Source organism: Stegodyphus dumicola, chromosome 12 (assembly GCF_044657685.1).
Source record: "Stegodyphus dumicola isolate Sdum_Otavi_A_Nest chromosome 12, ASM4465768v1".
Classification (NCBI taxonomy): domain Eukaryota; kingdom Metazoa; phylum Arthropoda; class Arachnida; order Araneae; family Eresidae; genus Stegodyphus; species Stegodyphus dumicola.
In genome coordinates, this window is record NC_140779.1 from 98,335,386 (window position 1) to 98,359,822 (window position 24,437).

A 24,437-nucleotide genomic window follows, 5' to 3' on the forward strand; every position below is an offset into this window, starting at 1 on the left:
TCGTGATAAGTTTTCTGCCACACCAGGAAGACCCAGCATTAGTACTTCACCACTCGGGTTAACCTTAAAGCATTTTCCAGATGTTATTCCTGCTACTGAAAAAAAATCAAATCCAACCAGACAGTGTACTCTGTGCTCTTGTAAAAGAGATTCCAGAAGTAAGCCAGTAAGAAAAGAGACAAGATACCAGTGTACAGAATGTTAGGTATCACTTTGTGTTGTCCCTTGTTTAAAAAACTATCATACAAAGACTAATATTTAACTTTTTCCATTTTCTCGAGATAACTCAGGATAGTAAATTAATATTAAAACTAAATGCTTTTACACCTGTAAAAAATTAAAAATTCAACTTAAAACCTACATGTTTTATTTCGTTTCCTTGTATTTAATAATAAAATTTGATGATTTTTTGCAATTTTTTTCAAAAAAATTTATAAGGGAAGCGGTCAAATACAGAAGATATGTAACTGATAGAATATTTCTTACTTATTGAGAATGTAATCCGTTTTTTGAAATATGAAACCCTACCTTGTGACCTTCTTTTTTTCATATCTGCTTCTATTTGCATTAGTTTGTAATAATAATAAAATGCCCTTAGATGTAATTTAGTACCTTTAATAGTTGTATTGTTAAGTTTAATGATAAAGATTATTTTCTTAAGTAACACATAATTTTTTCATTTATTTTAGGTTCTTTCTCTAGCTATGACGTAATGACTGAAGAAAAGATAATTAAATTTGAAGCTTTCATAAACGACGGTTTAAGAGAACATTTGAAGCAAGAATTGTCTGAGAAAGAAAAACTTTGTCAAGAAGTAACAGAACTTGAGAAACTGAAAATAGTAATAGAGCGAATTAAAGAAACTCAACTTGATAAGCAAACTTTCAAGACCAGAGTTGATCTGGGATGTAATTTTTATGTCCAGGCTAATGTTACAGATACAAAGTTTATTTTTATAAAAACTGGACTAGATATTTTTGTACAGTTTACATTGGACGAAGCTCCTAAATTCATTGATAAGAAAATAGATTTTCTGAATAAGAAGATTGAGAGAAGTTTGAAACGTTGTGCAGAAATCAGTGCTCATATTCAGCTAGTTTTGCAAGCTCTCAGAGAATTGCAAAATTTGGATTATACTACAGAAACTCCTAGAAGAGAAGTTTTGTAAGATATTTATAATGATTTTCAGTGAAGGTAAATAAAGATTATATAATTCCAATATTTTTTTTTTCTTTTTCCCCAGGAAGTATAAACTAATCCTAATAAAAAAAAGGGGGGGTACAATTCCGTTTTGAGGACTGTAAAAAAATTGCAGGGAAAATGTATGTGCAAAAGCGTCTATTTAAAAGTGTGCCAAATCTAGTGTACGCGCTGATTTCAGATTACGCAAGTTCATATAGTTCTGTATTTCTTAAGATGCCATTGAAATACTAGTTTAATTTTTAAATCCTTTTTTGATATCCTTTGGATTTAACAATTTGGGAATTGCCCATAATGAAAAGTCTGCATAAGAATTTTGGGTAAAGTGCAGAATCACCCACTGCTTGATGCATTTTTAAGAATTGCACATACTCAGTATCCGTGTACACATCGACCTATTTTCACTTCAAAAAAAAAAAATCCCAGAATTGCACAAAAATGACACTGTGCACACCCATGACTTTATCTATGTACACATCGACCTAATTTCACTTAAAAAGTAAAAATTGACAAAAATCCAATTGTTTTTACCCTTGTAAAAAGCGGCAGACAAATTAAATTATAATAATGATCTGAAATAGTTATTTACTATTATGCTTTCATTCAGTCATGTTTAGCGTTTTTTATATAAATTATAATAATAAAAAAGTATTATATGAACTTAACTTTTCATCTAAATTAAAACATCAATTTTAGGTAGTTATTTACTATTATACTTCCTTTCTTGCGTTAGGGTTGCCGCAATTATTTTTGGCAGCACTGGCATCAACAATAGTTTGGCGATTTTTTACGGCCCTCAAAACCAAATAGTACTAAAACAAGATTTAAGATGTGTGTATTGTTACTAACGTTGAAGAATTTTTTTAATCAAACCTGCAGTATGTAAGAAAATTTATTTATAAATGCATTTTATAAGTACTTAATATTACATGAAATGCTGTTGTTAATCTAAATGATATTGCATTTGCTTTTTTTTTCCCCAGTGATATTAGATGTAAATCACTATAAAAGTTTCAGTGCTGTATGTCATTTCACAATCATGTGCACCACCAGAACAGGGCATATAAAGTAGGGTATATGCTTGCAAATAATATTTGTAGCCATTGATTTGGATGCTCTATATGTTTTGAAATGTTTCTGTGTCAACTAAGACAACGGAATCCATGATGAAGTTACGTATATACTCCATGCCATGATGCTGAGGTAAGAAAGATGGCAATTTAACAGGCAGAATAACTATATATGCACCATGAGCAATTGAAGATGGTACTTGACTTATAGGCAAGAGTATTGCACTTATCTTGGACAACAAAGTGTGTGTCTGCCAAATTGCAGAATAGAAGAGATGTATCCCATGTAACGTACCCAGACATAAAACGTAAGACTAGTATTGGGGTGCACATGATTTATTGTATATGAAGAAATGCAGCAAATTCTGTAACTGTATGTGAATAATGTAATTTGTATATGTAGCATAATTGACTGTATGTAAGAGAATGAGTCTTGAAAATCCATATTCCATCATGTGAGTTGATGGCATGATCCTTGTTAGAACATACGTTTTCTTTCATGTGTTGTGCAAATAGTTTATATCGAAAGAAATCCAGACGTTGAGAGTTTTAAATGGTGCGATCATTGTAAATAACGAAGCATGGACATAATGGTCTAGCTGTCATTATTCTCATAATCCTGAGGCATAATTGCTGTTAGTTCTGTTCACATTAGAAGAAGGCTGTGCATAACCACCTCAAGGAAGTAAAGTTGTATATATAGTGAATATGCAGTTGATTCAGCAAAACTGTCGATTGAATGTCGATCCATGTTTGCTTAAGTGTGATTGGTTGGCTGTTAGCTAGATTCAACAATTAGAGCTTTTAGACAAAATCATTATATCAGTTTCCGTGGCATAGTAAGGTCTGGTTTTGTAGCAAAAGTGTGGCTTAAACCACTTGTGCTTCAGAGCCCTCATGCGAGAGCTTCATTAATTAACATTCCCGTTGAAGACAGATTTGGTCAATAAATTTGTGTCAGTTTGATGAAAATTCCAGTAAGTAAAAGTCCTATTGTTTCCAATTCTAACAATACGAGAATGCAGCCAGTTTACCATTGGTACTACCATAAAATCCTGTACTTGGATTTCTGTTATGTTGGGGTACAGTTACCGAAAATAATTGTCAAGATAAATTACAACCATTTGGCTGAAAAGCATACTTATAGGTAGCAATAGCTGGAATAGTGTGCTAAGTCATGTTATTATGCTGTTCATTGATTGGCATATATGTCAGTGTTTATGAGGTGTTTTTGATTACAGTGTTTATTTCCCCTCTTTTTTTTTATTGTTTTGTAGGTGGTATGCAGTACCATGTTTGATATAGTATTTTATTGATTGCTCTTCGAGGAAAGCTATAGCAGTTGTTTTAATTTAGTGCTAGGAACTCAGTTTTGCTTAGTTTTTGACCGTGTCTGATATATTTAGAATGCTAGTAAATGACAACAGATAACTACTTTAATGATACTTAATTGCAGTATAATTTCCTGCTTTGTGAGATTATCAGTTTGACTTATTTTTCTTTGAGAGATGCATTTAATAAAGTGACTTTTCTGTATTAATTAGCAAAGTACAATATTGCAAGTAACAATAAAAATTTCATAAAAAATTATTTACTGTATTAATTTTAATATATGATGAACTGAAAGAAAAATTAAAACCATTAGGATAATTTGTGGAAAAAGTAAATATCTTTTAGCATTACATTTTAATATAAAATGTATATTGTTAACGTAAGTATTTTGTGAATTGTGTAATATTGCTCTTTTTTTTTAGAAGGAGAACTTCTTTCTGTAGGTGATGTTAGTTCTGATAGTGACTCAGAAGTTGATATTCCAAAATATGAAATTTCTGCTTTCAAAAAATATCCTTCTAAAATTGGTGGACCTAGTCAGCCAAAAAAGAGTGATTTGTATCATAATAAAAGGTTTGTATATTTCTTCTCTTTTTTACCAGAATAGTTGAGAATATTTGTATCGATTAAGCTTATAATGATCATATTTCGTTTATTGAATGTTTATATAAGGTTGGTTTACAAATTCTTAAATTCTTCATTTTATATTGTGGGATTCTCACTTGTGTAATTTTCGGTTACTGTAGAAAGTGAAGAATCTTAAGAACAGTTAAGCAAATAATTGCTTGAGTTCGTGTGACAAGAAACAACAAGGTGAAAGGGTAACTAACCCTTTATTATTCAAATAAAATTTAACAGAATTCTGTCTTGGAGTGTACAATAAAAGCCGACACTTGGGTTTGAACTTAAGAGGCTAAGAAGTAAACTAAAACTAATTTAAACTAAAGAGATATAGCCGAAGCTATCAAAATTTTAATCCTTAAACACGTGTTAAGTTGGCTCCTTAAACACAAGATGACTGCGAAGCTATCAAGGACCTGAGTACGGCCGAGTGTAATAACAGCTTTGAGAGAGAGTAGCCAAAAGGCAGACATGCGCAAATCCTTAAACACGTGTTAAGCTGGCTTCTTAAACACAAGATGACTGCGAAGCTATCAAGGACCTGAGTACGGCCGAGTGTAATAACAGCTTTGAGAGAGAGAAGCCAAAAGGCAGACATGCGCAAATCCTTAAACACGTGTTAAGCTGGCTTCTTAAACACAAGATGACTGCGAAGCTATCAAGGACCTGAGTACGGCCGAGTGTAATAACAGCTTTGAGAGAGAGAAGCCAAAAGGCAGACATGCGCAAATCAGAAACTCCGATTCTGGCTAACTCAGCAAGTGGAACTTCATGGTTAAATACCGCTCTTCCTCATTATGTATTCAGAGTGATTCTAAAACTACATTCTGGCTGAAAGTAGTAAGTTGAAATTAAGAATCTGACAGGAAAGGAACTTTAAAATTTAACTGTTAATAAAGTTAACATAATCCTTACATAGCTTCCGACCAGACGTTAAATACTCGAAAAATAAGGTATCAAAACGACCTTGTTTAAGATTTTAAAGTCTGAAAACTTTCTACGTTAACTACATCCTTTTAACACTTTCATTCACTAAATTCACTTTAAATTCTGTTATTAGGGCCAACTTTACAACAATTCTAAAGCTAGACTAAAGCTCGAAAATTTTTAAAAAGAATTTTACAAATTTTCATCGGTTTTGGACACACACCAACTTCTTTTACTCCAACAGTTATTCTCCTGGTTTTAATCTTGGTCCTTCTATATCTGGAAGGAAACAGCATTAGTACAGAATTTTACAAAGATTTTCCATAACTCCTACAATTACGCTTTTATTTCCTCATCTGGCCCTTACGCACTTTCACTCATACTTAAACTTTTGTTTCCCCCATGCTCTCCAGTAATTTTTTTGAAATATAGTTGAGTACTTATGCTGTGTTACCACGAACAACACTACCGCTACACAGTATCTAACTTGGTTAATCTTGACACATTATACCTTATAAGACTCCCTACATGCATATACTTCCTAATGTACTAAGCAAAAGCTTAAATTTACTTTTAAAAGTGTTAATTGGAGAGAACATTAAACACACGTATATACTGAACATTCAATTCTTTCACAATTCAATTACACAGGCGCCAAAATTTATCTTTTGTACAAGTTTACGAAATTTCAACACAGAAATTAAAACATTTCTATTTTAACAAAAGCAATTAGATATTTACACATCATTTTTAAATTCACTTTACATCAACAGTCATAGTTGCTTAGTTACAACTTATCATCTTTACACGAAATCTTAACTTTAAGTTAACAGATTTCAATATTCCAAGAGTCTTTTCGACTAAACATATTCACAATTTAATTCTCGCAACTTGCAAGTTCTTAACAAAAATTATTACTGCTAGTAGCTTCTCGCCAAATTGCAAACATAAAAATCTATGATTACAAACTATTTACAATTAAATTCTCACTATCTGCAATTTAACTTTTCTAAACCTCTTTAGCAGCTTAGAACAAAATGATATAAATTGAAATTGTAAAAAATTGTGATATAAATTGAAAATGTTTTCAAAGTAAAATAAGCAAGAAAATTTTCACTTATCTTTTTCTGTATTCCTCCATTCTGATGTGGCAAAATTGTTCAAATGTTGGAAACCTCATGACTTCCACCCTCCTTCTAGATGTTTGGTGCTCCGCGCTGTTCGCGTCATTTCTTTTCCTCTTCTGCTTCTTATCTGGGAATCTGGGAGCCTTGTGGGCTGGCTGTGGGTTTTGGAACTGGAGTTTCCTCTTCAAAGCTCTGGTGGAGCCAGTCGTCTTTCAGGGTCTTTAAACTTTCGCTTGGACCTCCTAACTTCTTGGTCAAGCACGGCTGTCTCCGCAGGTCTTTTCTCGCTTTTTGTTCTCCATTCTGGACCTCCCTTGTAGTTGTTGCCGCTTGAAACTGTGGTTTACGTCTCATAGATTCCGCCTGTCATTGAAATTTCTACTTGACTGGAACCTTGTCAGCAGGCCTCACTCTCTTTAGCCGGTGGTACTGGTGTTTTTTGTCGACTCCTCGGTTCTGGCTGTTTGATCTGTCGGTGCTGCCCTCCTCCGTTTTCGTGTACCTGCACCTCCAATTATCTGAACTGCTTTCAGAATTTAAGAAATAATTAAGACTGAAATGTACTGCAATTTGCAAAATAATGATTCTGTCTATGTTGCTTTTGTTCTTCCCTCCGTGAAGCTAGTGCAGGTGCAGCATGAACATTATTGGGATGATGAGTTGCCGTCTCATAGTGCAGCTCTATTAGTGGCTACAGTACTGGTACAGGTGGCCGGCCCAGACCATCTGTCACTGTTTGTTTTGATTAGTAGTCAGTCAGTGTGTCATGTACCTGCTACATTACTGTGAAGGTTCTCTTTTGTGTAGGTACGTTGTTTTGTTCGTGAGTGCGATTTGTTGTTTTGTTAGTGAGTACGGTTTCATTGTTTTGTTAAGTGAGTGCATTTTGTCGTTCACCATGGCTTCTAAAAGAAAATGTGTTGTGCTATCGTTAGTGAATAAACTAAACATTTTAGAGCAGTCAGATAAAGGAGTTAACGGGTAAACAGGAGGTTGAGATGTACGGACAATTAACAATTTCAGATTTTAAAAGGAGCAAATGGTGTGTGGTTCGTCAGGGATGGTGTGTGATTCATCATACTCTGGGTTTCAAATTCTAAATGATGATGAACTTATTGAAAGTGTTGAGGAAGAAGATGACCTTAATGTCGAAGTTGAAACAGATGCAGGACCATCATCTAGTGAAGCGTTTGTTGGCTTTGGAACTGTGTTGAAGTGGATGAGGGAACATTAGCCCGAGTGTTACCATATGTAACCTTCTCATTATCAAGTGGGTGCACAATTTGGCTGCTCAAAAATGGATAAAGACAGTCAAACAGCTTACTTTGACCAAGATGTTCAGCAACCAATGAATCTCAGCACTTGTAAGTACTGTACAGTGCACTATATAACATGTACGTAAAAGTGTTGCCTTTTTATTTTATTAATTAAAACTTCTTTTTCTTTAAAAATAGTTTTTCCTCCCATCTTCAACATACAGTAATTAATTAAAGAGTACATTGACCCTTTCTTCAGAAAAATCCAATTATCTGAATTTTTGATTATCCAAATAGGGTCTGGTCCCAATTGATTCAAATACTGAATTCTACTGTAGTAAGATAGATAGAAATTGCAGATCTTAAAGCTTTTATTGATCTCTTCATGTTAGCAGGTTAGAAAATGTAACTTAATCGCCACCATTTCGTGCAGAGCTGAAATTAAAAATATAAGTTTTAATATAAGTTGGTAGCAGTAAACTGCTTGTGGAGAGAACTTTGTAATTAAAGGCTGAACCTACCTAACAGAACTAGCTGTCTTTTTAATGAAATCAATATTAATACAACATTAAATTCAGTTTATCAGATATTGTCTTTAAGCAAATTAGTTTCAGCCACCAGTGGCTGAGCAATAAAGTCACTGAACACTGTTAGTTCAATCAGAATTCAGATTCCAGGAAATAGGCTGTCTGCATGAAATATAAATCTGATCTCAGTTGCATTAAAATTTGTAATTATATTGCTAAGAGCCTGGAATAACTTCCCTGCTACTTTCCTTTTCCAATGGGCCTGTGTTCAAATCCCAGGGAAGGCATGGATGTTTGTAAGTGTATAGTGTCTGTGTGACAGGGGTACTCAAAATCCATGGCAAGTCTTCTTGAGAGGTTGTGGTAGGGGAAGAGGGGGGAAGAACCTTGGATCATCCCCTGGGGTCATTTCCCTCAAAATTGGGGGTAGAATTGCATGGTTAATGCTGTAGGATTGTACCTGTGTGATCAGTGGTGAAATTCTGGTATCTCACCATCTCCTACCTGTACCTGTTAACAATTCTTTCTGTATTTATATTAATTTACTATCTTGTTTGTGTACTCTTTCTATATGGTTGCTTTAATAATGTTTAATTCTGATATTAATCTAACTTATATTCTATATTTACTCATAATTAAATTTTATTAGCTGTGCCTAATTAATCAGTTTTTTAATTAAGCATGTACCTAACATGCTTAATTTAAATGTACCTAACATGCTTAATACTAAAATTTTGTTGTGAGCGCTAATGTACATTTAAATTTTTATTACTTTCTCTTACTAATTGGAAATATATCCAAATTGGTATTATTTGTACTGATGTGTGCTTCATAAATCAATTTGTATTCCTCTTTTAGTATATTTTATTTAAGGCATTATTTGAGTTAATGTATTCCTCTGAGCACCATTTTGTATTAAATTTTATTTGTCATGATATTTTAGTATTAAATCCATTGCAATGAGTTTCAAATTTTTTTTACATATGTATTAAGGACATATCCAGTATGGAAATATTGCAATTGATATACCAGATAACACTGCTACCTCATTAAGATTATTATTATTTTGCTGTACACTAATTTTTGCATAAAAATATTTTTAGTTTTATTTTAAGCATGCATTTAAGTATCATCCCATATTTTTTAGTCATGTAGTTTAAGCATGCATTTTCCCATATTTTTTGCAATTTTTGTACAAGCCTGCAACAGTTTTCTTTTATTTCATTCCAGTAATGATGTGTTACTTTGTTTTTATGTATATTTTAACGATTCAATTGTGGTTATTTGCTTAGCTTGTACAGTAAGACCCCGCTTAACGCTGTTTCGTTTAGCGCTGTTTCAGTATAGCGCTCTTTTATTTCAACCCGGGGATTCCACGAAATCGCTCACAGCATACGGGGATTCCCTGAAATATTATGCAGCGATAGGTTTCAAATACATATCCGAAAGAGTGTACTTGTATTTCTTGTTTGGTGCGGTATTGTACAGACATATTTTGAAGGGGTAAATGTGGAAGATGTTGAAGAAATAATTCAAGAAGCAGCGGCTAGTCTTTCTAATGATGAGCTCAAGGAATTAACTGAACAAGAAGAAAACAAAAATGTTGACAGCAGTGATTCAGAAGAAGAGCAAAAAGAACTTTCGATGGCGTTTGTAAAAAGGAGTTTGTCTACCATAACTGAAATAATGGATCAGTTCATTGAAAATGATCCGAATTTTGACAGGAGCTCAAAAGTAAGGCGTGGTGTTAGAGATGCTCTATCCGTTTATGAAGAACTTTTAAGAGAACAACGCAAAAGAAAAAGGCAAACAACATTAGATGCTTTTGTCACAAAAAGGCAGAACACTGAAAACGCGGAAGGCTAACTAAATATGACTGACTGAGAATTTTATTTGTTTTTTTTAAGAATATTCATTTTGTTATTTATATTTTGTTTTTATTTTTGCAAGAAATAATAATGTGGTATTAATTTGGGCTTTAAGAAATAAATGTTTGGTTTTATTTTTATTAAAAAAACATACTTTTTAAATTTAATACCTAACCAATTTCCTAGCCATCTTCCCCTAACCCCAATATTGACATGTAAAGATAGCCCTGTTTCGCATTACGCTCTACTTTGATGGAACGTATCCCCCGCGTTAAGCGGGGTCTTACTGTACATACTTCTCCCTGTAAATAATCTCGCAATCTCCTCAAATGTCTCCAATTTTTTTTAATGTTATTTTTCTTATATTCTCATTTCTTTTCTCCTACCTCACTTCCTTCTACAAGATTCATTCAGCTTCAAAATTGAACTTTCATGTCTCACAAAAACATAGGTAAATTTGTCTTCTTACAATTAAATAAACTTTATTTTAGTGTTAAATGACACTCGCAGGGAGCAAATTGTGCAGCTTGGCCAACATTCTAATTCAACCTAGTGGATGGTTGTCCTGTTATTGATGTAAAACAAAAGTGTTTAGAGAGCTTTATCATAAACCTGTTACTGTTTTTAAGGTAGGAAAGAGAAATAACCAAATTAAAAATCAGTCTTAAGGTGCTGATTACAAATTAGAACTTTATTTTACATCTCCTTTACCTGACCCACATGCATACACACCGAGAATATCAAGAATTATATCAAGAGGATTGTGAATTATTGAAACATTAAAAAAAAAGTGGCAACTGAGAAATGTAATTAAAATCAAGTACTTTGAATGTACAACAAAGTAAAATTTTTTTAAAATATGATTTCAGTTAATTAATCATTGTATAATTTTTGATGTAATCCTAAAATAAATATTTGAAATAAATATATGAAAAAGAAGAATAAACATTAAGATTATTTGAGTTCGAAACCAGTAAAAAACTGGAGAACTGAAAGCAATGCACTAAATAAATTTTTAACTGAAAAATAAGCTCTAGTGCTAAAAAAAATTTGTAAACCAGAAGAAACATGGGAAATCAAAAGTAAAATATTAAAAAAAATTAAGGAAATTAACTATAAGGCAGTTAATTGATTAAAAAGAAATGTAATAAAAGTGAAAAAATAATAAAAATGAAAAAAAAAAAAATTAAATAAAAATTCCCCCTTTTTATTGTCTAATTTTGATTTAATTTTTATCTCTTGATTATATATGTACTATATAAAAGATGAAAGCAAAATTTTAGGTATATATATATATATAATATATATATATACACTGCTCGACATTGAAAATGCAACACCAAGAAGGAGTGGTCAGAAAGTGATGAAATTTGGAAAAAAGACAGAGACAGCAAGCAGCAATAAGTGATCTTTATTTCAAAATGATAGTCAGAATACAGGCGTCGGCTCAGTAGGATGTAGAAAAACCGCGAACAGCGATGTACGAAGAAACACGTCTAGGCATAGAGTCAATAAGAGTGCGGATGGTGTCCTGAGGAATGGCTCTCCATTCCCTTTCAACCTTTTGCTACAGTTTGTCTTCTGAAAGAGGCAGGGGCAGAGTCTGCAAACGGCGTCCAATAACATCCCACACATGTTCGATTGGTGACAGATCTGGAAAGTATGATGGCCAGGGAAGCATCTGTATACCTTGCAGAGCATGTTGTCAGATGTGAGCACTGTGTGGTCGGCCGTTATCCTGCTGAAAAATTGCATTAGGCTGCCTCTTAAGGTAGGTGATTGCCACCAGCCGCAGTACATTATCCAAGTAACATAGTGCCCTGAATACGAACTAAAGGTGACCAGGAATCGTAGGCAATAGCGCCCCAAACCATTATGCCACGTTGTCGCGCGGTGGGGCATTCCACAGTTACTGCCGGATTAGATCTGTTTTAATGTCGACACCGCACACGTATGCGCTGACTGTCACTGGATAAACAAAAGCGTGACTCATCTGAGAACATGATGTTTTACCATTCTGTCATCCACATCGCTCCAGTCCGGCACCATTCTAAACGTTGGCGTCTATGCTGTGGGGTCAATGGCAGTCTACTTAACGGACGCCATGAGTGCATGCCACATTCAACCAATCGACGGGAAATGGTTCTGGTCGACACAGGAACATCCAGGGTATCTTGCATATGCTGTAGAATCGCGGTACAAGTGACTTGCAGAGCCACCACAGATGGTCGGCGGATGCGTCGATCCACACGGGCTAACATCACTCTGGCTGCACCTGCACCTCTCCTTCTTTCCACGTTTCCTTGTTCCAACCATGTTCGCCATAGCCGATGTACCGTGCTCTCATCCATGTGAGTATCAGCTGCGATTTGATGTAAGGACCAACCCACCCTTCTCAGTCCGATCACCATACCACTCGGAAAATTGTCTATCTGCTGAAAGTGCCTTCGTTGACAGCGACCTGGCATTCTCTCCTATTACACGTATCCTCCGGGACAAAAACCAACTTTCTTCGATAATTCGTCTGGCAGAAATAACGACACAAATATTGCCCATTCTGCATGTTCCTTCCCTTATATCTTACTTCACATGCATCGGAGAGCTGTGTATTTCACATCATTTTTCATAACTCAATGATGTGCGTCTACTCTAAAATTTGCATAAATTTCTGACCACTCCTTCTTGGTGTTGCATTTTCAATGTCGAGCAGTGTGAAAAGAGAAGTCCTGAGGACATTGTCATATTTGAATTTGCTGTATTATATCTGTTGCATTAAAATATCATGTATTTTTTAAGACACATTTGTAAGTTATTAATCTGAAATCTTCTAACAGCATTAAACTTGCCTCATCACTGAACCCAGGACTGGACTGTAGTAAAGGCAATTATCTCAATGTTGACTTGGCAAATGTAAGTCTAAAAGATCAAGTGAAGAGGGAAAAGAAAAATCTGCAAAAAATTTTGGATGCGGTAAATTTCATGCTTATTTGAAAATAGAAAATTGTATTTAAGATAGTTCTCTTAATAGTAAATTTTAAATTAGTTTTATTTAGTAAGCGGGCTTAAAATTTTGTGAGTCATTAATTTAAAATAAGAATATAAATATCTTCTGTAATTCTTCATCGATTTGTTGCTGGTACAGTTCATCAAAGTATTTTTCTTTGTGTCATAATTTTCAGTATATTTTACAATGATATCCATTTTTTGAATGCAGTACATTGGAACTTACTAAAAACAAAAATATTATCAATTACATATTACTTATCAGAATTCATATGGTCCTTAAAAATGCTGATTTTTTTAAAATTTTGGATTTATAAATGTCCTTGCTTTTGCTCATCTGACATTGCTGTTTCTTTTCTGTTGCTGCCATTTGTATGATTTAACGTTTTGACTGAATATGGGATTTAAACCATCTCGTTCTTAATGGAGTCATCACACTTATAAAGAAAGGGAACAATCAGAATGAAATTTTTGAGGTGTTTATGAAATTTTTGGGCTGAAGTTTTTCATGTAACATTGGCAGACAAAATAGGTGCTATCAAGTTAGCAAGAATATTATTTGTGTGCACTGGTAAAAAAAGAGTACTTGGGCTTTGAGTTTGACCATGCGGCTATTTTAATACATTATGATGAAAGTTTGGCCTTCGAGAAGGTCAAAGAGTGGTTTTGGTGAAAGTCGTGCTACCAACTACTATTATCATTGAATCAAAAATTCTTCAAGAGTATAGGTAAAAGACATGAATAGAGCACTTGAAAAGGAAGGGACAAATTCTAAATCTGTTTATGGGTATTAGAAAAATAAAATTCTGATTAAGGCTACATTCTTGTGAAATCAGTTTTAACTACGCCAATTTCAGGACTACAGTACACCTCTTCCAGCTTTTATAAATTTTTCATAATTTTTACAAAAATTGTACTAATTTGACAGTCTTGCATGAAATTAATATTTTATGAATTTTCAATTTTTATAAAAGCACCAAAAATGTGCTGCTTTGGCAATGCAAAATTTGTATTTAATCTGTATACTCTTGGCAGACTTTCAGGTTACCATTTGCTTTCGTTCCTGTTTATTTATTAAATGAAAAAAAATGCTTTATTCCTTTTGGTAACATGAATTATTTTGTTGTGCGTCGCTAAATTTGGTGATTTATCAATATTTAGTGTAATATAATTTTTGATTTGGAGTTTTGTAAATTTTATGATGACTTCCTCTTTTTTTTTTTTTTTTTTTTTTTTTTTTCAAATTTAATAACATTGTTAAAATATCATTAAAATAATGTATACAGTACAAAGTCCAAAATCCAGACGTCCATTATCCGGAATGATCTAAAATCCGGATCTCAAAGCCACTTTTTTTTTTTTTTTTTTTTTTAATGCTTTACGCATGTGCATTTGATTTTTCCTTCCATAATAAAACGTGTGAAGATTTTTGCTTCAAAATTCCGATTCTTAATTTCACTTAGGCACTAAATAAAATACCTCATTATGGAAAATAATCATGTAAGCATAAATTTGTGAGATTAATAATTTGGCTCTGTAGTTGAGTATCTGCTTGGCATACACCTGAAACCAAACATTCACCTATTTTAATACCCTGACCCTGACCTGGTGTGTCATTATTTATTATATTTTGCTTTCATCACTGCATGTTTATCAATACATGACAGCTTCAGTAATAACTCATGCAGTGATGTTTAAAATTTTTCTATGTTAGTAACTGAATAGCAGGAGTATGGCAACCTTTTATGCTAACATTACACTTAGTGGTGATTATAGATTTTTATATGCTCTAAGAAATGTTGACGAAGAACAATCCAAAAATTTCTTTTCATATGCTAAAAATAGATTTTGTTAATGAAACTCATAGGTCAAAAGATTACATTTAGGGCTATTTTAATTAAGAACTGATATGTTATTCACCATAAACCCAGAAGCGGCGGTAAAATATGTCGGCACCGAATGGCAGAATTTAGGGAAGATGAAATTTTTGGAATTTGGGGAAGCACCGAGCGGCAAAATTAAGGGATGAGAAATTTTTTATGATTTAGGGAAAGCACCTGGGATCCAAAGTTTAGGCGTGCTGAAAATTTAGAACTTAGGAAAGTACTTAGTGTTGGAATCTATCGATAGATTCCAATACACTTTGGTCAATTCAAATTGTTTTCAGATATGAATGTATCAAGAATCTCCAACAGCTCCTGAGCTTTTGCTCCTGCACTAGTATTTTTACAAAACAGGTCTTTAACATTATTACCTTCTATAAACGTGCATAGTAATCAAACAAGCATCTTTATGATTATTGGTAATCTCTTGTAGCTGCAATCCAAATTCCACTCCTTTAAATTTTCAATTAATTATATATCAGTATCCTCTGCCATATGTTGTTTTCTTCCACTGATTGTGTTATTGCACAAAGGCACTTTTAAAAGCAACTTTACAACAGACACACTGACTATTATGTTTACCATATCTACAGCATCTGGTAGACTAAGTTCTTTTGCGATGGCACGAAGATTCTTATTATTATGATTCTGTAAGCCACTTTATAAGATGTTAGCAAAGCATTGTGTAGTATTGATGCAATCTTAAAAAATGAATTTTAACTTGTTTTAGTTTTTAACTCCGTGGGAAACAAACCATGCCGTGGTGATAAGCTTTCTGTACTATAAATGTTTAGTACTGTTCAAAAATAAGTCTATAATCAAAGATAATGGTGGAAAAAATAACAAAACTATTTATCAGAAACAACTAACAAGAAGTAATATAACACTATCTGTACTACATGAAATAACTTGTATCACAGTTTATTTATGAAGTGCTGAGTTTAATTTCACTACACTTATGGATTATAAAACAACTGATTGAAGTACATCAAGTGAGATGCCAACACTTGCGTATATTTTTCGCAAGATCTTCCAGGACAGTCCATAATCTGTCATGAAGGGTTTATACACGTCTTCATTTCTATACTACCAGTCAAGCTAACTTGAGAATGCTAGATATAGTAGAAAGTGTATGAACCCACTGCAGAATATACTTATACTGTCTTGAGATGTCATATTGTGATATATGTGTGGTTGAGTTTAGCTATATTTATATTTATATTAAATATAAATATATAATATTTTAATATGTATAAATATAAATATACATATTTATATTAAATATAAATATAGTTGAGCAAAGAGAATTAAATGGAAAAAGTGGGCACAATGATAGACTACATTGCATTTATTTTTTATTAAAAAGTTTGCTAATATTTCAGTCATTTGATGATCAGTAGATTAATAGGAAGCCACCCCCTTTTTTAGCATTGTTATTGAAATTGCAAATTCTAGCAACCCTTTCTTGATAAGAAAAGTTATTAAATCATTCATTCATTCACTGACAGTGAGTTCTCCCCATTGTTGGTGAATATTTACCTTCTTGCTACATATTCCTCGATTTTCACGGGCAAAGTTTGTGCAGCACACTCTTTTCCTGTTTATAGTTTCATTTCGGCTTTTCTGTGATGTTTATTTTAATCTGGGTTAACAAATGGCATTAATTGCCCATATTTCTGTAAAATATACAAGTATGTTTTGCACTCTCTTTTTAAAGCTCAGAGACAGGAAATATTTCGTGCGTGATATATTCTACATTCCTGACAATATTTCTTACACTGATAGCAGTTCTGACTTTGATTTCAAGTATATTATATAGAAACTGGGGAGAATTTCTTGGATTCCTCTGCAGATAGTGATGAAGCTGAAGACTCATTTACTATTCAAAACGTTTGACATTGGTGCAGAATTGGGTACTGTTCTGTTATCAGGACTGTGTCTCCAGAAATTGTATGTATGTATAGATGTATGTGTTCAAGTGCATGTATATATTTACATGTATATCTGTGTGTATATGCACACATACATACACTTCTGAATCCAGTCCTGATAACAGAAAAGTACCCAAAATTGATAGGCAAAATATTCTACCAGCTAACTTTTATGGCTGTACTTTAGGTAGTGTAATAGAGGAGTTCTTGTGAAACATAAATGAAGTAAAATGTAGTAATTTCTACTTTAAGCCCTAAACTGCCGCGGGTGTATATATACGCCTCGCTTAGCTGATGCATTAAGAGGTTATCACACATGCGTCTAGCAGGGGTTACAGTCCCTGCTAGACAGGACTTTTCTGAGAAACGAGATTCGGGTAGCATTTGTTTAAACACGAGGATTCCTAGAAAAAAGAGCCCCGCCTGAAGCGAAGTCCCGCCTAGCTACGGATACGATGTTGCGTCTACGCAGGATTTTTTTCAAACCTTACCGAAAATGTCCCGGGTAGAGACAACCAATCAGACGAAAGTTCTGCTTTTGAAGGATCACGTTATCCCAATCTGAGTGATAATCGATTACTGTTTGGCGTTCAAGTCTTTGTAGTAAGTGAGAATGGTAACCTATCTACGTGTGTTTCCCGGAAATGTGTGAGTTCTGAGAATTGTCCCTTTCGATGTCAAGTCCCGCGTAGCCGAAACATAATGTGATTGGGACATAAACTGCCCCGGGTGCATATATACACTTCTGAAATACTATCATTTGCTTTGCACTGTTACCAGTAAAATTATTCACAAAGCTTTGGAATGCAACATCACAATGACCTTGACAGAGTATGCGAAGGAGGATACTATTTCAGGAAAAGGGGGAGGAGTTGGAGAGGGGAATGTTTCTGAAACAGTGAAAAATGTAATTATGTGGTTATTGCTCGTGTTTTAATAATTTTTTTTTTTTTTTTAATTCTGGATCTTCCGTTTTCGTTACTGTTTGTAATAGGTGCTATTTTATGACTATGTCGATAGTGATTGGTTTTTGATGAACTGCTCATGCTTCATATTGTTCCTGAAACTAACTGTTTTGCACACCAGTATATCCTGCAAAAGAAAAGTCAAGAATAAAATCGTGGCATCTAACCAATTCAGAAGAAATATATATTTTTCTAGGTATACTGATTTTAGAAGCATAGCACTAAAATCTGATGTTTCACTTTACTGATATAAAAATAAATTGATCGAAGACGCCATTTTTGGGGATTGTTTTTGTTATACAAGCATTAGTTTTATTATACTTACATCTTTTTATTACTCTTCTACTCTAAACATTAAATTTCATATTTTAATTTTTTCTTTATTTTGTGAAAGTAAACAGTCTTTAGACAGCAAAACTTGCACTTATTCCCCCCCCCTAATACATTGCATAATTACACACACCTGTATAAAAAATGGTGGCACTGGGGAGTGAATCTTGTACGTTTTACACAGCAGTTAAGGGGTTAATGCATTTTCCTGTGTCTGATACAGCAAAAGTTACTGAGAAATTTACACCTGCTCATGTCTTACACGAACAATCTTGCATCTCGAGTCATTTTATTTCTAATGCCTGTCTGAGATCCGTTCTAGTAAAGATAGATAGGCTAGATTATACAGTCAAAAGTAGTTAATCCGGACTCATCGTGACTTCGCCGATTCCGGATTATAGATCATCAGTTTAAATCTGGTAAGATGGCATGCAGAAATTATAAAATTAAAAATATGAAACCGTAATTTATGAAATAAAAAAACAATTATGATCTAAAGCAGGGGTCGCCAAACTTTTTTGATCATCGCCCCCTATATAATTTTTCGAAATCTCCATAGACCCCCCACAAAGGTAATTTTCAGGTAATTAAAATAAAACTATATATTAGTGTAAATATTTATTTAATATATTTATTTAATAAATCAGAAACAGTAAGTAAAGTAGCTACAGATTTTTAACTTCTTAATGAGATGAGTGTGCCTGGTGTTTCTTGGCAAGGTTCGCTATATTGGGTTCAAAATTAGTCAATTTTAACCATAAATCCCCTCGAAGCTCCACATTTAATTTATTTCTGTTTTTAGTTAAAGTTGAATTAACGTGACTGAAACCGTCTTCAACCATATACGAACTTGGAAATGCCAGCATAAATGGCTGAGCCATTTCGTAAAGTTTCACATATTTTTGCTTTATTTTTATATTAGTCCAAAATTTATGTATTGTCAAATTTTATTGTAACATAACATTTTATTATAACATTATAACATTGTATTGACACATAAGAAGAAAGAAAACGGAGTACTGAAGATTCCCTTCGCGCTTAATGCATAGAAAGCCAACGGCAGTGTCGTCGCTCGCCAAGTCTGTGTCAAAGGCTCCTAATTGGTTGATGGGTTCACCAGCAAGAGACACGGATAAGCCTCAATCGCTCTTCTGGCTACATACTATGAGTCGTGCAAATTACAAACTGGTCACAAGGTCAAGTTGTGACGTCACGGTATACATACGAAAACCCATAAGGAAAAATGGGGCAGATTGTTTTCTGATTTATTATTTTATTTTCTATAAAGAATATAATATTAAGTCAATTATAAAAATATTTTAAATTTTTACGTACGCAGTTAGATATGTGTGATTTGCGTATTAAGAACTGTTTTTCCTTCGAGTCCCAATAAACCCCCATTCGACCTCTTGGGTCAGATAGACCCCTACTGTTGTTAAATAGACCACTTTGGCAACCCCTGATCTAAAGGGTATCAAAATTTACAAAAAAAAAAAAGAGCTTAATATTTATTTGTTTACTTTATTAATTCAATGTAAGTTGATTAAGTTGCTTCGTTTTATGTGATAATACTTTCTCTTTTATTCTATAAACAGACATAATTTCTTATTCAGTTACAAAGTTCCGCTGTTCAAGTCCTATAATTGCTGTGTCGAGAATACCGACTAATTTGTCAATCGAAATTTTTTCGTTTTCAATAATCTCTGTGTCACTTTCTTTGCTATCGGAAGCGAATTATAATGACGAGGAATTTGATTTAAATCATATCAAAGGAGTACATCGAGATGAAATACTACATTTAGTAAGGAATTATAAGCCAAATAAAATAAAAACATCTGCCCTGAAGATAAGGATAGTGCTGACAGATCAACTTCCAATTCATTGCGCGCCGCCGCGCCCCCCGCATGCGTCAACGTGACACATGCGCAGAAAGTTTGTAGCTTTTAGGTCCGCATTATAGATCATTCCGGATTATGGGTGTCCGAATTAACGACTTTTGACTGTATAATAAACTTATTTACCTCAGAGAACACCACTGTGCAGCCTTTTTTTTTTTTTTGTTTGTGTGTAAACCAGATAGTGCATTTTGACGCTTAGCAATAAGTTTGTTAGGAATTCTTTGTTGTAAAGTAATTGTATGGTGTGGAAAAGATAATATATTCATTTTTATTGCTTTAATTATAAAAGTAAATAGTTAACCATAAATTAATTTTTATTAAGTGTTTTTGTAACTTGTTTCGAAAAAGTTCTGATAATGAGTGACTCTGATGATTTTGAATATACCAATTTATCAGAAGGTTTCAGCAATGAAAGTTATGATCTTTTGGGTTATGGAATCTGAAGATAATGAATGACAAGATTTTGGCTGTAGCAAGAAACTGGTATCAAATTAGTACAAATCAAATAATAACTAGTACAGTTCAATAAATAACTTGCAGTATATCTATATATTCATTTTCTGTCAAAAAAAAAAACTTGATAAATTTTTACCATTTTTTCTGAAAAAAAAAAAAAAAAAAACTCTTAAACTATGGAGAGGGAAGCAGTATCAAATGCTAGTTCTGATACGTTTAAGCATGTGCAAGCAACCTTTAAAACTGTTTTATGACAACACACTTGCTGATCATCTATCAGTATGAGAACGTTATGCCCTCGATAACTTTTGATAATATATTTTTAAGAAACAAAGAATATTTACAAAAGAGATATAGTCATATTTGCTTAAATGTGAACTGTCATTCCAAGGCAGAGTATTAGTACAGTTTCAAAATGATAAATAATGTGCAAATTAATAATTAACCTCTTTTGTTAGCTTTGAGTTCATTTTGAGGTAAAAGTTTTTTTAATTAAGTTTTACGAGATCCATCAAATTAAAAAATTGTTTATTTTTGGCATGATCATTTTGATATTCCCCTCTTAATTAGATTTTTATAAATTTATCATTCCCTGCAGTATAGTACTCCAGATTCAAAATACAATAAACTCTTATGATGATAATCACTTCTGAAAATAGCCAGTGTTCCTGACAACATAATCATTACTGCTGATGCCATTGGTCATGCATGGTTGTCTTAGAGAGGATTATAATTTTTCTTTACACCTAATTCTTTTCTAGTAAAAACTAGAGCATGTTACTGCTTTAGAGAGTTGATTTAATTTTCAAATTTCTTTTATAGTTATGTTAAAGATTATTCTGTTTCATAATGTTATGTCTTGCGTGTGCAGATGCTTCCTACCTTCAAACAAATTATGCTATGACTGACCGTCCAAATCATGAATTTGTTTGTAAGGGTTTACTAAGTTAGCTATGCATATACGTCTTAACAATGTTCATGAGGGGAGAGCTATAAGTATTAACATATAGACATTTAATACATTTTAAATAAAAATATAAATTATAAGTAAAATATCATAAATAATTACTTCATTATAGAGTTTAGTATTCTTGTAGTTATGTGGATGGGATGAGACTAGTAGATCTTTACATGGGTAGGGGACGCATCAACATCTGATTTGCCCTCTGAAGACTCATCACAAATAAAGGGGATTCTTGTGATAAGAAGGCTATATAAGAGGTGGAAGGAGTTTGCATCTTAAATGAGCCAGCAATGCCGATTTCTAAAGTTCTTAAACTTGTCTGAACAGGTTTTCTTTTTCTTTCATCGTAAATAGAGCATAGCACTGTATGGTATTGTCCTCAGCTGTTTCTTTTCTTTTCGACTCTGAAAAACTTTCACTCTTTGAGAACAGGTTTGCTTATATCTGTGAAAGTTTGTAAAGTGTGAAGTATCTGTACTTCTTTTGTTCTTAAAATGGTATTACAAGAGTGAAATTGGTTGCACAGATTGTTTTATTTTATTCAGTTCTCATTTGCTGATTGCCCTTAATTTTTTCCACTAATGGTCCTTAGACGTTATTAATTTCTATGTGCTGAAATGTGTATGAATCTGTACATGTTTTTTCAGTTTATATGTGTTTATTCAGTGCATGTAAAATTTGTAAATGTTTATTCAGTGTGTGCAGTTCAATTCAATAGTTTGTTGTCATTTGACCATCACAACATGGATAAAAATAATTGACAGTTTAAAAAGGAACAGAAGAAATATCCAAACTGTAGTTATGATTTATTGCATTGCTCGTCTGTAAATGATTGTTTTAAATTGGGCATTTCAGTATCTGAAGTGGATCTAATAGTAATCAGTTGTGCAGTAGAATAGGCTATGCGAAAAAAATCATTTTCATACTTGATGTAGTAAGTTTATAAAATATTATCTAAAATTATAGCTCTTAAAAAAATTAAAGGGACACAAGAAAATCTGGATAGTAGATAATACCTATTGTTTATTTCCTGACACCTGGCATTTTGTTTTTTCTTTAATCATTTTTTGAGTGTCTACAGGCATGATATTCACACTAACAGTTTTGAAAACAAAAGTCTGATGACTATCTGTTAATCTGAATTTTGCTGTAGGGGAGGGCTAGGTCTTTTGAACATACATCAACAATAATATATCCCAAATATGAATCACCTGTAAGTGGTTGCCTTCAGAAGAATTTATTGCTTCTGGTAAATCTACTTAAAGGAGTATAGACTTTTAAAAAAGAATTTTTTTGTTTGTGTAGTGAAAGCTTGATTTACATTGTGAAGCATGTGTAAAGAATGCAGAAGAGAAACTCGTTTCATTTTCTGATTTAATAATATCCTTTGAAGTCCTTGTGTTTTTTTTTACTTACTTTGCTAATCATTTCTGTAAAAAAAATTACTTTTAATAGTGATGAGTCATGCAGAATTTAGTAAAATCAGTATATTGCTATTACTTCTAATTTTGGCTAATCTTTGGAATATGGTAACAGGTAGTTTGGCAACATTTTGGTAAGGTGATAAAGGTTACTAGCTAGGACTTTAGCAGTGTACATGGATAAAGTCAAGAGTGTGCACAGTGCCATTTTTGTGAAATTCTGGGATGTTTTTTTAAGTGAAAATAGGTCGACGTGAACATGGATGCCGTGTATGTGCAATTCTTAAAAATGTGGCAAGCAGTGGGTGATTCTGCACTTTCTCCCAATTTCGTACCTAATCATCATGTACTTTGTGAAAACAAAATGTCATCCAAACAAAAACTAGCAGGTTGCTTGCAGAAAGCAGAAGGGGTTGAAGGAAATAAACTTTTGGTACTATGTGTAATCCCATTAATTGGCCCAAGTAGTGTTGTAAAACTTTTTTTTGTTTGTTTAGGGTATGTGTGACGCTTGAAAATTATCTGTTTTGGCAACATGGTGATAACCAATAATTATAATATTTGTTCTTGGTAAAACTAATCTTGGCCCTATGATGGGGAAATTTATATTGTATGTAAATTTCGTGTTTGAATAATATAAATAGTTTCTTCATTAAATACTGTTTTTCAATTGGAACTTTCATTTTTGAATTACTGGAGTCCTTTACATGAAAATGTTTCATGGAATGGATATATTGACTCTTGATTTACTCATATTCTAAAAAAAAAAAAAAAAACTCCCAACTCGTGAATAAAATAGAATCGTGAAGCATGATCACAAGTTTAATTTTACAAGTGTAACTTAGCACCCTTTAGAATTCCACAGTAATGCTTGATGGTCAACAGGATAATACATAAGAACCATACTTTTTTTATGCTTTACTGCTTGTGTCGTTACTTTTTATTTCATATGCTTTGTGTTTTGCAGCAAAACATTCCACTTTGTAATTTTTTTTGTTTTTGTTTGAGTTTGAGAAATCATAAATTTGAATTTGATAATCTTTTTTAATATCTGTTAGATGGGATTTTTAATGAAACTGAATGTTGTAATTTGAAGGTATTGTGTAAGATTTAATTTTTTTATAATCATTCATACACCTGTGTTTATTTATTTATTTACTTTTTGATTTAGAATCTTAAGAAAAGTGTAGTTTGCCAACCAGATTTTGAGTCATTAGAGAAAGTTCCAACTTATTTGAGCCGCAGGCAAAGAACTAAGCAGGGCTTGGTAAACTATTTTTATAAAACATCAATATGTTAAATTTGTGAAAGTTAACTCTTTTATGCATTTTTTGAATTTATAATTATTGTGCATGCAGTGTAGATATTTTTTAAGGCATTTGAACACTATATTGGTTATACATTAAAAAATTAAATTATTGAAATAAGTTTTTGATTTGTGAATATTGTAAAAAGATTTAAAATTCATTGTGAACAGTCTAAATTGTGTTAATTCTGATTCATTTTAATTTATCAAAGATCTTTTCTAGTTATCAAACTATCTCATTTAAGTTATTACTGATACTTGAAAAAGAAAGGCAGGAAAATGTGCATTACAATATAATACTAAATATGGTAATTTAAATATAAATTTTTGTTTGTTTAGTATTGTAAAGAAT

At 32.8% G+C, this 24,437-nt stretch overlaps 1 protein-coding gene across 1 annotated transcript in view; it reads left to right on the forward strand.

Annotated features, from left to right (window-relative positions):
* The first annotated feature begins 1,040 nt into the window (after window positions 1-1,040).
* Window positions 1,041-24,437, forward strand: part of LOC118185357 (deoxynucleotidyltransferase terminal-interacting protein 2) — a 43,392-nt gene continuing 19,995 nt past the window's right edge. The window contains exons 1-4 of the mRNA XM_035355200.2: window positions 1,041-1,194; window positions 4,025-4,175; window positions 12,763-12,898; window positions 23,951-24,046. Of these exons, the coding sequence (XP_035211091.1) occupies window positions 1,179-1,194; window positions 4,025-4,175; window positions 12,763-12,898; window positions 23,951-24,046 (399 nt within the window). The 5' untranslated portion in view covers window positions 1,041-1,178. The remainder of the gene's footprint in view (window positions 1,195-4,024; window positions 4,176-12,762; window positions 12,899-23,950; window positions 24,047-24,437) is intronic.